The sequence below is a fragment of the Eumetopias jubatus genome, unplaced genomic scaffold, assembly GCF_037043125.1.
Source record: "Eumetopias jubatus isolate StellerSeaLion01/CBP00866 unplaced genomic scaffold, mEumJub1_p1.0 scaffold_13, whole genome shotgun sequence".
Taxonomy (NCBI): Eukaryota; Metazoa; Chordata; class Mammalia; order Carnivora; family Otariidae; genus Eumetopias; species Eumetopias jubatus.
The window spans coordinates 40357057-40375712 of NW_028274819.1; the positions used below are offsets into that span (position 1 = coordinate 40357057).

The 18656-nt window shown below is 37.8% G+C and overlaps 1 protein-coding gene and 2 pseudogenes across 1 annotated transcript; 1 reads left to right on the forward strand and 2 right to left on the reverse strand.

Annotated features, from left to right (window-relative positions):
* Positions 1–232: 232 nt before the first annotated feature.
* Positions 233–18400, reverse strand: LDHAL6A (lactate dehydrogenase A like 6A). Its single transcript, XM_028117686.2, is given in 14 exon segments — positions 233–712; positions 714–784; positions 1603–1694; positions 1697–1725; positions 3072–3173; positions 3175–3184; positions 4091–4168; positions 4171–4260; positions 12880–12895; positions 12897–12981; positions 12983–13052; positions 14147–14218; positions 14221–14265; positions 18277–18400. Coding segments are annotated over 14 exon segments (972 nt in total). The 3' UTR covers positions 233–624.
* LOC114219981 (transcription initiation factor TFIID subunit 12 pseudogene) lies at positions 1958–2717 on the reverse strand (annotated as a pseudogene).
* Positions 9128–9571, forward strand: LOC114220020 (small ribosomal subunit protein eS12 pseudogene; annotated as a pseudogene).
* Positions 18401–18656: the final 256 nt, after the last annotated feature.

The following is an 18656-nucleotide window of genomic DNA, read 5'->3' on the forward strand; positions in this document are numbered from 1 at the left end:
TTGAATGACTTTTTCTGTGAAAGAAAAGAATGCCCACCTTGGTCTCAGTCATCACTGAAGGGTTTATACAGTTTAGATCTTTTATAAAAATTATTAGAATGGGGTGCCTGGCTAAGTCCGTGGAGCGTGCAAATTCAAGTCCCACGTTGGGTGTAGAGATTACTTAAAAAAATAAAATCTTAAAAAAATTAGAATAAAAGCTAGCAAGGTTTAATTTAGTATTAGGATTGGAACTACCATTTATTTTTGTGTATACATCCATTTTTACATTGTAGAGAAAGTTGCAACTTTTTTATAGTGTATCAGTGAACATACCAGCCAGCCAGAAAAAAGAATCAGAATCTCTGTAAACACAGTATACACACATCATTCATTCTTTTGAACCAAATGGCAAATATATATATAAACACATACACATGGGCAAGAACTGCAATCATGTAGGAATTGTAAAAACAAAGTATCCAACATCTGGATGCTCAAACAGCTGGAGGGCTAAATAGAGAAGTCACTGTTGCCCCCTTTTTCCACTTTTAGGAATTCAAGTTTAGTCAAGATTTTGACATATCTAATCCTGTAACTACTCTCTCTCCTTCCTTAACTTCAGAATGGAAGCTTTAAGCAACTTTAAAGCTTGAGCTCCTTCTGAATTTCCCAAAGAGTTTCTGCACTCTTTTTCAAACGAGCCTCCTCTTCAGGGATCAGCTTTACCTTTGAGATCTGTAATGCCCTTCTCTCCAAGGACACAAGGAGCACTAAGGAATACTTCTTTTAGTCCATAGACGCCCTGAAAGTAAAGGCTTAATAATTATTTCTTCCGTTCTCCTTTCCTTTCCTTCCCTTCCTTTCCTTCCTACAAAGGTCTGCAACATGCAAAACAACAGTTGCTGAGTGAATGAGTATTTCACAGCTTTGTGATATGAATTATGGCAGAAAAATAGACCAACAGGACAAAGAACTATATAAAACAGATGGTAAGACATATTGTTCAAATTCAACAGCCATCTTTCCGGATGGGCCCCAGGCTCTGGCCATGTTTGCTGGGAACCACTCTCCTTTTCCTATCTCCTTACCCCAGATCACTTCCTATTGGGGAATCACTTCAAAATTCCTATTACTTTATTCCCAATGATCTGATTCCATTTTGCTTTAGCCTGTCACATTCAGACTAGCAGGGGAGTCTTACCCAGGCGTCAACTTCCCCTTCTCCAGGAGACTAACTGCTAATACTTTTGTAACTAGTGCTTCTTTGTTAGGTCTTTCCATTGGACATAATTGGAACTCTTAGAAAACAACTCAAAATGGAGCAAGACCTACCCACAGTGTTTCCCAATGTTACCAGATTATTTGTAGAGTTAAACATGCAAAAAAACTTACTTTTATGCAGTTGAATGTAATAAATACCAGGACAAAGGTCTACAAAGATAAGTCCCTCTACCACCAACACCACACCTTTCTCTGTCTCTTCAGCAGCAAAGACTAGACTTTAGGAAGAGAGATGCTTGCACAAGATCAACCTCAAAAATTAATTGTTCCTCACAAATGCTCTTTTACCCCTATTTTATATGTTAATGTTAAATGATTTTTCAAACATGAACATCTTACCTTACTTATGGTGGAAACTGGATGTAGTCTCCTAAGATTCTTCAAAATACTTTCCATTAAATCAGCTATAGATAGGGAAACACCCCCAAGAAGTATATTTTCTTTTTAGTTGTCTCATAGCCACTGTGGAGTTCGAAGAAATCATGGACCTAAGTTAACTTTAGAAGAAATAATTGTCATTGAACATCTATTTTGTGGGAGCTTATCTGGACAATGCCACAAAACTGAAATGTTTCCATCAATAATGTCCCCTAGAAATTTTTTTTTTTTTGGGGGGGTAGGAGGCTTTATTCTTTTGGCAGATCCTCTCAGTCATTATAGATATTGCTGCACTGTTAATAAAAAATATATGCTTCTCTGTAAAGCATTAAAAAAAAATCCAAGGATGAGATGGCTGAGGTCTCAGCTCAAGTATCTCCAAATACATTGTTGTCCCTTCCCTGACCTTCCCGTGTGTTATTTCTTGGTTGTTTTCCGGATCAGTGCCATTCTCTGTTCATGGGCCTCTGTGGTGCAAGCCTTTTTGTAGGGTCGGATTTCTTCAGAGCCAAATCCTGGGATCCACACGTTCCACTGGCGTTCTAGATGCAGCTGGACATCTTTCACCTCCAGGGTGCTGGACTTGCGATGCCGAGCAAGCTGGCAGGCCGCTGTCACCACACTCTCAATAAAATCATCAGCAATCTGCAGCAGCATCTCCTCCACATCTTCATCCAATTGCTCATTAGGATCCACTTCTCTTACTAAGTCTTGTAATTTCTTCTTGGTCAATACCTGATTGTTTTCAGGGCTGAGACGCCCTCCTGTCCCAGGAGTACCCAGTATCTTTACCACTGTAGTGCTATTGGCCATGGAGCCTTGTGGAGGGGTGCTGGCTGGTTCCGGTTTTATGGATGAGAAATTGGAGAGGTTGATTAGGGCTGAGGGGCCAAACTGGTTCATAATCTGCCGAGCTTTGGACTTCAGCTCATAGAGCTTATCGAGATCCTGTTTCTTTTTGGAGCTGTGAGGACCAAGGCCAATCAAAGGCAGCAGCGTCTATTTCCCCATGATATGCGGAGACTGCCCCAGTGAAGCGTTCGTCTCAGCAGCCGGTCCGACTGCTCGGCCCTCCCTGAGTACTTCCGGCCTCCCCTAGAAATTTCTTACATCAGTTGGTTATTTAAGGTAAACAGTGATGAGGGTAAGTATAGAGATAGAGAAATTAATATGAAATCAATTTTACCAGTAACAAAGAATATATTGTCAGTCAGCAAGTGAGTGCCTGCTGTGTTTAGGGTTAGGCTCAGCAAGGAGTGAGACAGACTCAGTCCCTGACTGCTTAAGAATTTATAATTTGGTGAACTAATGAAAAGTTTGGGAAATAAAACAATGTATACTTAATGGAGCTGAGCTAATTTCATCCCCCTGGCAGAATTCAGGCTCACATCTAACTTCCAGGGACTGAAAATGCAAAACGAACATACTACCTGGCAACTAGTTCTCTGTGGACGTTTTCCCACTGCTCAGGATCTTTATCAGTTCCTATATCTAAGTTCAGGTCCTTCGGAGAGACCCCAGCAATGTTCACTCCACACAGGAACTAAGAAAAAGACACCAAAAAATCTTTTTATTACACGGTATTATATAACAGCATTTTTTTAAGCTTTAGCAAAACTATTATAATTGTGCTGTCTTTCAAATAGGAATGTTCAACAGAACTAACAAAAAATTTAGATGTCTAAGTCCTGCCCCAAGTACGCTAAACTAAGATCTCTCCAGGGATAGGGCCCATAATTCTTGGCAGAGATTCCCCACACAAGAAAGTGACAGTTTTAAACTTTCAACTATAGATAAGTTTTAACCTTTATATGAATGGATTTCAAGGGTTCTTAGAAAAAACTACGGAAAAAAGGACTACCATCACCACAGCACCCGTCCTCTCCCCTTTAATGTTCTCCATTTAATATAAAGAATCTGTGGGGCGCCTGGGTGGCACAATCGGTGTGGTGTCCAACTCTTGATTTCGGCTCAGGTAGTGATCCCAAGGTCGTGAGATCGAGCCCTGCGTCGGGCTCTGCACTCAGCACGGAGTCCGCTTGGGTTTCTTTCTCCACCTCCCTCTGCCCTTTACCCCTGTGCTCAAGCTCTCACTCTCACTCTAAAATAAATTTTTTTTAAAAAATTTTGTTACTTGGATTACAGCACTGAACTTTCTAGAGTGTCCCAAGTTAAATATAAACTATATCATGTTACTTAGTGCTGCATTAAGAAAGTCTTTTAATCATCCATATGTAGGATTACAGTAACATTCTCACCTTTTTCAAATCTGTGAGTTTTTCTCGTAGATTATTAAAATGTGCTTAAATCCACTATTAAAAGGGTCTAGAAGGGAGTAAGTCCTTTTTCCCCCACTCAGGAGCTATTTTACCTTATGATGAAATATCTGGTCAATAACGTCTAAATATATTTCAGAGAATGCACAGTTCAGTGGTTCTTTCAGGCTTACCGCTTGAGTCTCCATGCTCTCCCAGGACCAACCCATGACAGCTTTCAGAATGGATACCAAGCCTCTGCCCAAGAAACAGAAACGGGCAGTGTCCAGATTACAGCCACTACCAATAACACGGTTTTTGGGAAACGCACTCAACTTCCAGGCTATGTAGGTTAAGATATCCACTGAGAAGAAAAAGTTCTTGTCAGAAAATAAGTTCATGTCAGAAAATGTTTTTATCTAACATGATACATTTTTTAGGTTTATCTAAAACTGGTAAATCTGATGTTTTATGGGAGAAAAAAAACATGGTTCTTTATCAAATCCAACTATACCACAATTCCAACAATATCTACCCAATAGAAATAAATTATGAGGGCTCCTGGGTGGCTCAGATGGTTAAGCTTCTGCCTTTGGCTCAGGTCATAATCCCGGGGTCCTGGGATCGAGTCCCGCATCGGGCTCCCTGCTCCGCGGGAGCCTGCTTCTCCCTCTGCCTCTCTCTCTCTCGCTCTCTGTCTCTCATGAATAAATAAAATCTTTTTTAAAAATTAATAATGAAAAACCTTTTTGTTGCTATCTTGCATAGTCTTTGTGCAAAACACAGTAGTAGGTTCACTCCATAAAAAATTTTGAGAAACGGGTGCCTAGGTGGCTCAGTCGGTTAAGCATCTCCCTCCTTTTTTTTAAAAAGATTTTACTTATTTGACAGCACAAGCAGGGAGAGCGGCAGGCAGAGGGAGGGAGAAGCAGGCTCCCCGCTGAGCAGGGAGCCCAATGCGGGGCTCGATCCCAGGACCCTGAGTTCACGACCTGAGCCGGAGGCAGACGCTTAACTGACTAAGCCACCCAGGTGCCCCAGCATCTGACTCTTGATTCCAGCTCAGGTCATGATCTCAGGCTCATGGGATCGAGCCCCAGGTCAGGCCCTACACTGGGAGTGTTGCCCGCTTGAGATTCTCTGACTCCCTCTGCCCCACACCTCTCTCCCCATCTTAAAAAAAAAAAAATTATAAGTAAACGAATGCTCCCTTATCAAGTCTTTTATATGATAGTTTTCTCAGAGAATAACCCATTTAAAGCAAAAAGCTGAGATAAGGTGGGAACAGAAACAAGCCTAGATCTTAGAATATCATTGTTGAGCAAAACACAATCAGGCTTTAGTCCCAGTAGGCAAAGGAAAACTTTTTGGTATAGCCTGATGGTTTGGATGTGTGAACTATTTTAAATTATTAGCTTTATCAGAATTTTCTTACTGAATTTAAAAAGTGGTAACTATAAGCCAAAAGAAGGTCAGTGTAGCTGTGGTAATAGCAAAAATGGGATTTTCAACAAAGAAGCAATAGGGATAGAGATACTACATAGTATATGAAACAATCCAACAACATATAATCATGAACTCAGAAGCAACCAATAAAATGGCCTCAGAATATATGAAGAAAAATTGGGAATTCCAAGGTGAATCTGATTCATAATCAATGGAAATTTTTAATATACCCAAGTCAGTAATAATTAAAAATCAGTAGAAATTAGTAATAACTTAGTAAAAGTAAATATTTATATAGAATACAGAAAAATCATCATGCCCAATAAAGTTGTTTTTTCCCTTAAATACATAAGGAACATTTATAATTAACTAGATTGCAAACTAAGCCTTACTAGATTTCAAAGAGCTGATGTTAACCCTAAAAGTAACAAAATACCACAGAAACCTCCCAAAAAAGTACCTACTGGTAAATTTATATTCTCAAATGCCTCTTTAAAACAAAAATAAAATCAATGACAGGAGTTATTAATCATAAAGTAAAAGGAAGTAAAGAACAGACTATACTAGGATTAAAAAACAGTATCGATAAAATAGAAAGCTAGTTGTTGGGGAGAGAACTTAAAATTAGAAAAATATTTAGCAAAACTAGGAGGGGAAAGGGCAATGTCCCAAACAAATATTAGGAAACAGAAGTAACCACAGAGAAGTTCAAAAAGTCATAAGGTATGACCTTGAGGCTGGGAGGCATGATTGCGGCGGGGGGAGATATTTTACAACTCGTAAAATATGAAATACACGCCAGTACATTTAAAAACTTAGATGAAATGATCAAGTCTAGAAAACTTCCTAAAATGACTAAAGAAATGGAAAATCTGAATAAACAAATATACATTAATGAGCTATTCAAAATCTATGCCCGCACCATTTCAAATTGTTTTACAGATGAGTTTTATCAAAACTTCAAGGAACAGTTCATTCTTCTCTCATGCAACCTGTTTTTTACTTGATAACAAAAAGATTTTGGTAGGAATAGTAAAACCCTGATATTAAAATTAAGCAAAGACCACAAGAAAAATAATAAACCCATATCACTTATTTACATAGATGCCAACAAGTACTAAATGACAAATATAATTAAGTGGGGTCTTTGAAAATACTTTATGACCAAGTAGAGTTTACCCCAGAAATGCAAAGACAGTTCAGTATCAGAAAATCTATTAATATACCACGAGATTTAAAGGAAAAGACATAGGATTATTTGAATTGTAGAAAAAAATTATGAAATTCCAAGCCCATTTAGGGTTTAAAAAAAGAAAACTCAACAACCTAGGAAAAGCCGGAAACTTCCTTAACCTCAAAAAGATATCTGTGAAAATGCAAAACAAACATTATACATAATGAAGAAAAATTAGAAGCATTTTCATTAAAAGTCAGGAACAAGACAAGAATACCCACTACCAGTGTTATCTATTTAACACTCTACTGGAGATCCTCTTAGCTAATGCAATAGGGCAGGAAAAAGATAAAGGTCTTAAGAATAAACAAGTCTTTATTTGGAGATGGTAAAATTATCTAAGAGAAAATATTTGATAATCCATGAATTACTGAAATTAAAGAACAGAAAGAAAAAAGAACAGAGACATGTGAGACACCATTAAACACACCAACATATGCATTACAGTAATACCAGAAAGAGGAGGGTAAGAGGCACAACAGTTATTTGAAGAAATAACGGCTGAAACTTCCCCAATTGATAAAACATCTGCACACCCAAGAAACTTCCAGAACTCCAAGTAAGATAAACTGAGATTCTCACTTAGGACACATTATAGTCAAACTGTCAAAAGTCAAAGAGAAATACTGGAGAGAACAAGGGAAACCAGACTTACTGCATACAAGGGCCCCAAAATAAGTGAACGGCTGACTTCTCATCTGGAGCAGTGGAGGCTGGAAGACAGCTGAATGACATTCACAGCACTGTCAGAGAAACTCCACCAAGAATTCCCGACCTAGCAAATCTCTGTTTCCAAAACTGAAGGCAAAACAGAGACATTCCCGAATAAAAAGAATTCCCTGCTAGCACTGCCGCCCTGCACAAGAAATACTAAAGGAAGTTATTCAGGCTGGAAGGAAGTGATACCAGGCAGCAATTCGAACTGAAATGAAGAACTAAAGAGCACCGGTAACAGTGATACGTAGCAACTGTAAAAACAAAAACAAAACTATAACTTATATGTACATAATTTTTTATAATATATATCATATATAAAACATAATTATAAAGAAATACAACTTATATATAAAAATGCGTGTATACATACACACCCTTATTTAAAACTGCATAAAACATTTATCTATAAAATTTAATTATTGGGCCTACAAGATATAGAGATAAAAGGTATTTGACAATAACAACCCAGGGGAGGGAGAAGAGAAAGAAGCTCGAGTAGAGCAAGGAAGTGACACCGGAAAATAACTCAAACCTAGATGAAGAAATAAAGAATACCAGAAATGAAAAATTAAGGTTAATATAAAAAACTTAATAAATGTATATTTTCTTCTTAGCTTCTACAAAAGACACAAGATTATATATATAAAGCAATAATTGTTAACACTGTATTGTTGATTTTGTTATATAAACATAATATATAAAATAATAGCACAAAAGTCAGTGAGGAGCTGATACTATAATGGAGCAGAGTTTCTATATTTCATTGGAATTAAATGTGCAAAAATGTGAAGTAGATCATGGTATGTTGAGCTGTATATTGTAACCCCAAGAGCAACCACTAAAAAACAAAAACCCTCAAAACCCATAGTTAAAAACAAAGGAATTAAAATGGTACTTCAGAAAATATCCCCTTAATGCAAAAAGGTCAGTAAAGGAGAAACTGAGGAACAAAAGAAGATATAAGACACATAGAAAACAAAGAGAAAAATGGCCAAAATAAATCCAAACATATCAATAAAAATATTCAATGTGAATAAATAATCCATTCAAAAGAGAGTTTTTCGAACTGAATAAAACAAGATCTAATTATATTGTTCTGTAGAAGAGTCGCACTGTAAATTTAAAGATACAAATAGCATATGAAACAAATATAACACTGTTAACTACACTGGAATTAAAATAAAAATAAAACAAATAATAAAGATATAAATAGGCTGAAAGTAAAAGGATGGAAAATTATACACCATACAAATGTGAGCCTGAGTAGTTCTATTAATGTCAAATTTTTTTAAAGTTACTAGAAACAAAGGGATATTTTAAAATAATAAAAAGTAATTCATCAGTAAGTTATAACAGTTATAGGCCCCTAAAATACATAAAGCAAAACTGACAAAACTGAAGGAAAAAGTAAACAATTCAATAACAAAAATTGAAAACTTCGACATCCCACTCTTGATTATGGACAGAACTACTCAGGTAATCAGCAAGGACACGGAAGACCTAACAACCAAATACTACCAACCAGTTAGAACTAAGTTACACAGAACCCCAACAGCAGAATATACATTCTCAAGGGCACATGCAATCTTGTCCATGCTGAGGCCACAAAATAAATCTCAACAAGTTTAAGAGAGTTGAAATACAAAGTATATTCTTATACCGGAACAGACATTTGAAATCAACAACATAAGGAAATCAGAAAAATTCACAAGTATTTGAAAAACAACACGTTCCCCTTAAGTAACAAGTGGTTCAAAACAAAATCTGAAGAGACTCTTCCTCCCCCTGCCAAGTTATACAGAGGCAGAGGCTCAGGTGCCGTATCCCATAACCCATGGCCCAGGAAGGCACTGCTGCCAGAGGGGTAGTGGACGTTCCTATGGCTTCACCAGAGGTGCTGAAGACGCCCTCATCCACAATGGCCTAACATGTGGAATTAATGAAGATGCCAAAGCCTTAGAGAAGCACCAAGCCCATCTTTGTGTGTTTCATCCAAATGTGATGAGCCTATGTACGTCAAGCTGGTGAAGCTCCTTTGTGCTGAGCACCAAATTAACCTAATTAAGGTTTGACAACAATAAGAAACTAGGGGAATGAGTAGGCATCTGTAAAACTGACAGAGGGAAAACCCCGTAAAGTGACCAGTTGCTGCTGTGTGGTGGTTAAGGACTATGGCATAGAATCTCAGGCTAACGATGTCATCAAGGAGTACTTTGGATGCAAGAAAAGAAATAAAAAACTTGGCTCTTGCTCCTCAAAAGAGAAAAAAATATCTTAAGAGAAATTTAAAAATACCTGAGACAAAAGAAACAAAAACACTATATACCAAAATTTACGGGGTGCAGCTTCTCTGAGCTTAAAGGAAAATCAATACCCATAAATGCCCACTACAAAACAAAAAAGATTTCAAATCAATAACCTAACCTTCTATTTTAAAACATAAGAAAAAGAAGAGCACACTAAACCCAAAGGGAAGAGAAGAAAAGATAATGAAGATTAGGGTGCAAATAAAAGTGAAGCTAAATAGAAAGTCAACAGAGAAAATTAATGACATCACAAATGGGTTCTTTGAGAAGATCAACAAAATTGGAAAACCTCGTCCAGCGAAGCTAGACTGACCAAGAAAAAGAAGAGAAGGACTCAAATTACTAAAATCAGGAATGAAAGAGGGGATCATCACTATTGACTTCAGAGGAATAAGATAATATGGGAATAGTATGAACTATGAGCCAACAAATTAGATAATTTACATAAATAGGTAAATTCCTGGAAAGACAGAAACTACTAAAACTACTCAAATAGAAAATCTGAATAGACATACAAGAAAAAGAGATTAAATCAGTAATTGGGAAATCTTCCCAAAAGCAAAGCCTTCACTAGGGAATTCTACTAAACATTCAAACAATACCAGTCCTTCACAAACTCTTCCAGAATGGAAGAAGGAACACTTCACTACTCATTCTATGACGACATTGTTACCCAAAGGTAGACAAAGACCCCTCTGGAAAAACATTTTCCCTCAAGAATATAAATATGAACATCCTCAACAAAATGTTAACAAACTAAATCCAACAGGGGTAAAATAGATTACACATAATGACTAGGGAGATTTATCCCAGAATTGGCTTAACATCCAAAAACCAATTGGTGTAACACATTAATAAAGTAAAAACAAAAAGGAGTGTCTCAAGAGACAAAAAGCATTTGACAGGGGCATCTGGGTAGCTCAGTAGGTTAAGCGTCTGCCTTTGGCAGCCAAGGTCCTGGAATCGAGCCCTGGGTCAGGCTCCCTGCTCAGTGGGGAATCTGCTTCTCCCTCTCCCTCTGCCCCTCCACACCCCCGGCTCGTTCTCTCTCTCTCAAGTAAGTAAATTAAATCTTAAAAAAAAAAAGCATTTGACAAAATCCAACACCCATTCATGGTAAAAACCCTCAACAAACTAGGAATAGAAGAGAATGTCCCTAATATAATAAAGAGCATCTATGAAAAACATACAGTTAACACTGTCCTTAAATTGGGAACTAAGGTAAGGATGCCCACTCTCACCACGTTTATGCAATACTGTATTAAAGGTTTTAGCCAAGGCAATTATGCAAAAAAGAAAGAAAAGCCATTCAGAGAAGGGAAAAATGAAACTATATTCACAGACATGATCTTGTATAAAGAAAATTCTAAGAAACTTCTATCTAAAGTCTACTAATCTAAAAATCTAAAAAAGTGGAAGATTTGTAGACTGAAAACTATAAAACATTGCTGAAAATAATTAGAGAAGTCCTAAATAAATAAATGGGAAGATATCCCACAGACATCGGTCAGAAGACTTAGTATTGTCAAGATGGAAATACTACCAAAACCCGTCTACAGATTCATTGTACTCTTTATCAAAATCTCTGCAGGCTTTTTTGCAGAAATTGACAAGCTGGTTCTAAAATTCATGTGGAAATGCAAAGGATTCAGAAAAGCCAAAACAATCTTGGAAAGAACAAAGCTGGAGGAGTTAACACCTCCTAATTTCAAGACTTACCACAAAGCCACAGTAACTGACACATATCGAACTACTATGGAGTGATCTTCGTGATGTTATTAAACTACAGAAGAGGACGAGGGGCTCCTAGCTGGCTCAGTTGGAGGAGCGTGCAACTCTTTATCTCGCGGTTGTGTGTTTGAGCTTCACACCGGTGTGGAGAGTATGTAAATAAAATTAAAAAAAAAAAAAAAGGATGGAGAAAAGTGCACATAGAAACAAAAAACGTTTTATAAACAATAAAGATTTTCAATGGCTACTTAATTTAAAAATGGAGGCTAAAGGGAGAAGAGGACAGAGATAGAAGCTAGACTTCTTGTAGCCATGTAGATATTTAATAAAATTGTAAAACAAAAAAATATCAAAATTTAAATAGCAGTTCCTCGGGGCACCTGGGTGGCTCCATCGGTTAAGCGTCTGCCTTTGGCTCAGGTCGTGATCTCGGGGCCCTGGGACCGAGCGCCACATCGGGCTCCCTGCTCGGCGGGGAGGCTGCTTCTCCCTCTGCCTCTGCCCCTCCCCCTGCTTGTAAATGCTCTCTCATGCTCTCAAATAAAATCTTTAATAAATAAAATAAAATCCCCGATATCAAAATTGAAATGAATAAACGTAATTGTGTACTCAGTTTTGTCCTACCTGCAGACAAAACCTATTCCAAATGACTTTAAAATACAGTAATTTGACTGAATATCCCAGCCCAGATTTCTGAGCTCCAGACTCAGCTGTTTGATATTTCTTTCTGAATGTCTTCAGATATCTGGAATTTAACATGTCTCAATTGGAAGTCTTGATTTTTCTCCCCTAAACCCAACAATCTCTCCTACTTCCCTCACTGACTCCCACCCCTTGAAAGCATCCAACCCGGGGAAATGGAGCCACCATCCAATTAGTCGCTCAAGGAAAAAAAATCTAGAAGTAATTTTTTATTCCTTCCTGTCCCTCACTACATACAATCAGCAGTCCTGCACATTTGATCTCCAAAATATATCTTGAATTTGTCCACTTTAGTCATGCACCAGTGAGGAGTTGTACAATTCTGGAAAGTCAGGCAGTAAACTAGAGTGCTACTTTCACTTCTGCACCCTCAATAATCTGGAAAACAGCTCAGATATGAAAACCTTTAGAATGTAAACTTCAAAAGTCATGATTAAGCAAATTATGCTTTCATATGTGCTAGTGTTTAAGGAAATCTTCATTACAGTACATACACATTGATTACAACTGTGCAGAATATGTTACTTTAACAAAATCAGAACACATTCTGGTTATTACATCAGTTTAGAATTTAAATATTTTTCTCGGGGCCCCTGGGTGGCTCAGTCAGTTAAGCAGCTGACTCTTTATTTCTGCTCAGGTCATGATCTCAGGGTCCTGCGATCCAGCTGTGGGTCAAGCTTCTTGCTCAGTGGGAAGTCTGCTCCAGGATTCTCCCTCTCCCCTCACTCATGCTCTCTCCCTCTCTCCAAAAAAAATAAGTATGTTTAAAAAAATATTTTTTTCTATCAAGTTACTAAACCCAACCCCACAAAAATTCTTCAGTGAACAATCAAAAAAAGCTGACATGGATTGGAAACAAAAAATCAGTTTGCAGCATGAACTATATTGGATAATACTGGGAATAATTAATTTAAACATGGACACATTTTGCTAGACTAAATCAAGGTGTTTCTCCTTTTATCTGGCATGCATCTGCTGTGATAATCACTATGTTGGAGTTTGCAGTGACAAGGTAATCTGGGGAAAGATTTGAATAGAAAATATATTACGGAAGAAAACATCGGACATTTAAGTACACCCTTCCTGTTAGGTTCAATCACCACACTGTGTTTACTAAAGAGTGGGGTTTTTTAGATCTACTATGCCCAAAGCACTCTTTTAGATTCAGGAATTGCCACTAAGTTTTACTAAACTTACTGAAGTTTTCCTTGTACATTTTTTAAAAACCTCCTAATGGGGGTGCCTGGGTGGCTCAGTCAGTTAATCATCTGTCTCAGTCTGTTAATGAATGGTCTGCCTTAGGTCATGATCCCAGAGTCCTGGGATCAGGTCCCACATCGAGCCCCACATCGGGCTCCCTGCTCGGGTGGGAGTCTGCTTCTCCCTCTCCCTTTGCTCCTCTCCCCACTCGTGCTCACTCATTCTCTCTCAGATAAATAAAATCCTTAAAAAAAAAAAAAACTTAGGCTTTTGAGTCAAATAGAACTGAGTTCAAACCCTTACTCCACTTTAACTCCAGTTCACAGATGCATCATCTGTAAAACCTCACAGAGTTGTGCTAAGGATTAAATAATAGACATAAAGTGCTTAGCTCTGGCACAAGTGTCTGGCACAACAACAATTGATTAACGATAACTGTTATGATAACTACTATTACTGCTGCTCACCGGAAATCAGTCTGGTGCTGTAGGAAACCCTGAAAACAAATGGAAGTAAAACCTAATGAAATCTGAACAAGATGTTATGAGTGTACAGGGAGCAACCAACTTTGTAAGAACTGAGGAAGAGGCACCTGGGTGGCTCAGTTGGTTGAGCGTCCGACTCTTGATTTTGGCTCAGGTCCTGATCTCAGGGTTGTGAGGTCAAGCCCCATGTCAGGCTCCATGCTCAGCAAGGAGACAGCTTGAAATTCTCTCTCCCTCCCTCTCCCTCAATCCCTCCCCCTGTTCACGCTTGGACATAGGCGTGTGCTCTCTCTCTCTCTCTCAAATAAATAAATCTTAAAAAAAAAAAAAAGGAAGAACTGAGGAAGTCTTCATAAAGGGAGACAAAGATATGATTTTCTTATTTATTCATGTAGCATTAAAATAATTATAGTACTTAACTATGACATTAATCTTCGCTAGAAACAAAGTTTGGCATTTTCATGAAAGGGCTGCCATGTTGAAGATCCACTGTCTCATCAATTTGCCTTCATCAACATCCACAAAGGCAAGTTCATCACTCAAACATTAAAATAAATTAGTCAAAAGCAGGGGGAGGGAGTAAGCCTCTTAATTAAGTGGAGAATGAAAGAAAATTCTTATACTGTCAATCTACGTTTACTTTATGCATTATTAGACTCAAAGGAGACAAAGTATGTTCAACATTTCATGATATAAAAGTCCAAACCAGAAGAGATACAAGTTACAAGGAAAGTTTCAGTTCACAGTTAGGAAAACAACAGAAACTGTTTAATAAATAGAAGAGTCTCTGAAGGTAGTGAACACCTCTTTAAGCTGAGGCTGCACAGTGACAAAGCAGGGATTCTGTAGAAGGAATTTCTCATCAGACTATGAGCTCCTTGAGAATAGGAAGTGTTTATTCATCTCCACTGTGATGCTTCGCACCAACCTAGCACATAGGAGCTCAATAAGTTTTTTAAATAAATGGATTAAAATATAAGGCCCCTTCCAACTCTAAAATTTTATAGCTCTATAATCAGGCAGTCTTACCTGCAAAAACTAATCAGTACTATTATTTCTAGCATGCTACCTAAGAAAGGAGGGAAAATAACGTATTTGTATTTGCAAAAGAAACACCTGAAGATACACAAGAAACTAATTTAAACAGGTGCCTATAGCAGACGTTGGAGGAAAGACTGGATGGAAACTAGGTGAAATATATACTTCGCCAGGTATATCTGTTTTTATTACTTTTATTTTGTAATCCTGTGAATGTATTATTTTTTGAAAAAAATGTTTTAAATAACTACAAATTTTTATGAATTTCAAATAAAATTTTCACTGACAAAAATGACTGTTCTAGTACTTATAAATAATCAAGCATCTACAATTTAAGCCTATGTCCAACTTATATTGTTGGATATTTTACTTTATTCTAATTAATAGAAATCTAAAGTCAAGCACTTTAAATTTTAAACTACATCATAACTGATTAGAAGTCTAAACTGTATCACGAGGGAAATGCTGTTGCTTAATGAGATGCCAATGCTTTCTGAATACTCTGAATTATTCAGTGATTGGAGTAGTATATAGCAGATTTATACAGTATCAATAAAATTATCTTTGAAAAGCTAATTTTTAAAATGTACTGTTAACCCAGTAACAACGAGCACGCTCAGCACCCAGATCTTGGTTTATATAGTACCATTCTCCAGTAACAGGAGCTAGGGATCCTTGGAAAAAAGGCTGATTTGGTCCTGGAGCAGAAAATATACTAGATGAAGAAGCTGAAACATAGTGCTAAAAAGTAAGGAAGTGCTCAAAACAAAACAAAAGCCTTATGTCGATGGGGTATGTCAAAGGCACACAGTAGTCAACTGAATAAGCTTCCAGTGGCCAAAGATGGAACAATGTGAGAAACAAAATCAATGAAGACACATTGGATTATAACCCAAAATATAAAATCCATGAATCCATACTAATATTTACAAATGAATAGCGTGGAAGAAACAAATCTCCCATGCAGAATTCCAAATAATTTATGTAGACATTCCACTCTCAGAGGAAGCATAACTCCCTACCTCTTTAAGTGTGGGCTGTACATAGACTTCCTTCCAAAGAGCATAGTATGGAAAGGGGGAAAAAAGAGTAACTTTAAGTAGAGAAACCTAATACTATCTTAGCCAGGTGACTGAGGTCAACATCAACCATGATAAATCATGCTTACAGTATGTACTCTGGTTATGATGTGATGAAAATGCCACTTTAAATCTGTGTCTTTCTCCCAAAAATCCATAACCCATCTAACCATGAGAAAAACACCAAATTCCAATAGAGGGGCATTCTACAAAATACCTGACTAGTAGTCCTCAAAACTGCCAGTCATCAAAAACAAAGTCTAAGAAACTGTCCGTCTAGAGGAGCCTAAGGAGACATGATGACTAAGTGTAATGTGGTATCCTTGATGGGATCCTGGAACAGAAAAAAAGGGCATTAGGTAAAAATTAAGGAAATCTGAATATATGGATTTTAGTTAATGATAACATACAGATGTTGGTTCATTAATTATGACAACTATACCATATGATGTAAATAACTGGATGTGAGGTAAAGATAGAACTCTGTACTTACCTTTTTAATTTTTCTGTAAATCTATTAAAAAAATAAGGTCAAAAAAATGAAGTCTATATAAAAGTATTTTAACTCAATCTCTCTGGACACTTTCCATATTTATAAAAATGAAAGTGGGTAGAATATCCACTCTCTGCATTTGCTATCCAGTACTTTCTCCCTCTTAACATGCATTTGGCTTTCATTCTTTCATTCAGCTACTGTCTATTACACTAGGCATGGTACTAGACTTGGGATACAGCAGTAAACGGAATAAAGATTCCTGCCCTCATAGATATCACATTATAGTAGTGAAAGTTTATGTATTGTGGTATAATTCAGTAATTTTCAAAAACATTGCCGTTTCTTTACTACGTTTGTACCATAAATTTCTGCCGATGAAGTAATAATTCCTTATCAGCAAGGAGCTATTTAAGATATCACCACCTCCTTGGGGCACCTGGGTGGCTCAGTTGGTTGAGCACCTGAATCTTGATCTGGGCTCTGGTCATGATCTCAGGGTCCTGGGATGGAGCCCTGAGTCGGGCTCCGCCCTCTGCATTGGGATTCTTTCTCTCCCTCTGCTTCTGCCCCCCCCCCACCCCGGCCGCTCACACTCTTACACTCTCTCGCTCTCAAATAAATAAATAAATCTTAAAAAAAAAAAAAAAAAAGTATCACCACCTCCTTGAATGAAAGAAGTTGCCAAGGCTAGGGCCAGGAGAGGAAGAGATCAAAGTGAGCCTTAACCTGGGACTTTGTAGAAAATGCACCACATTTTCTAAGACATACAAATGCTATAGTTGTCAGCATCAGAGAATTCAAGTTCTAGGAGCTTGTGGCTATTACTTTCTTTTTATGGATAGGGCCCAATCCCTCCCTATCAAAGCAAGATAGTAAAGAAATCTTCTACTTCAAGGTTTTCTGTACATATTATCTCTATACTTACCTATTCATGCAACCTGCCTTTTTTTCTCCTTCTGTAAAACAGACCTAATAATTACTTTTGGGGATTTTATTGGATAACATATATAAAGTATATTGTTTTCATTATTATTGATGTTGACAACAAATACATTGGTTTTCATGTACATGTATTCTTCATTAGCAATGATGACACTGCTGATAAAGGCATCATAGTTGATAGGACAAAATGAGTCATTGGGAATTCGTATGATTGCTAGGAGCAGCAGTTGACAGAGGCTGACGTTCTTAGTGCCTTAAGGACACTTACATCATCTAGATGAAACCCAGGGCCAATCCTTTAAATCCAATAATCATGCCAGGATTAAGGGCTATAGAAAGGTAGCTTAAGGAAATTTTATAGATATTCCATTAATAAAAGCAAAGCATAGCTCCAAGAGTTTATATTATTTACTAAAACATTATGGATTCAAACCAGGGTAATGTTCTTAGAAAGGGGTCAGAATCTTTTTAGTCCTGTGTCTAGCCATTTAACTGGAAGCTAACTTTATCTGCCACATCAATACTAAGAACACTAAAACTAATCCCACTTGGATAAGGAAGAAGGGAAATAAAGATAGAGACTAGGAAATAGGAGAGAGATTTTTAAAGGAAAAAGATTATTGTATTTGGTACTAGTAGGACACCCACCACAACGGACAGGTTGTACACTTCTTTTCTGCCATCTATTTCTTCATTGTGTGTGTGTGTGAGCTGTTTCCCAGTCAATTGAAGGGGTACTTCATACTGTCATCGCATGAGCCAAAGTGAAAGGTGTCAACATTCTAACACATAGGATACCATCATAAAAACTAGAAAAAGCAGCGCACTCCGCATGAAACAATTAGAAAAGCGCACCTTTTCCTCTGGACTAAACCAGCAGGGACTGGATAGGCCCCCCATCCACCCCTTTAACTGGATACAACCTGCACAACCACATGCAGTAGCCTTACATCCAAAGGAGGGAAACTTCGTTAACCCTATGGCTGAGAGCACATAACTTACTTTCAATAAGATGCTGATTGCACAGGCCACACCAACGGCTCCAGTTCCTATAATGGAGATTTTATTGTGACGAGCAGCCTCCTCTGAGGTGAAATTCTTAAGTTCACCCTTGACAGTCGCCATCTTGGAAACCTAACAGAGCGAGGAAAAATTGCGAAGCCACTTCCAGATTCGGAATTGGCCTACAGTGAGAGAGGTCTCATAGAGAACTCCTGGGTCCCAGTGGGGAGAGAGGTGCTGTAGACCCAAAAGGGAACGACAAAAGTGGCTGGCAAAGAAGCTGGGTGGTTTCTGGCCAGCACCCCAACACCCAGGAGGCAAACCAAGAGGGTGGGAGAGCGGGGAGAAGGGTGGTATAAGAGGAATTAAGAAGGAGTGA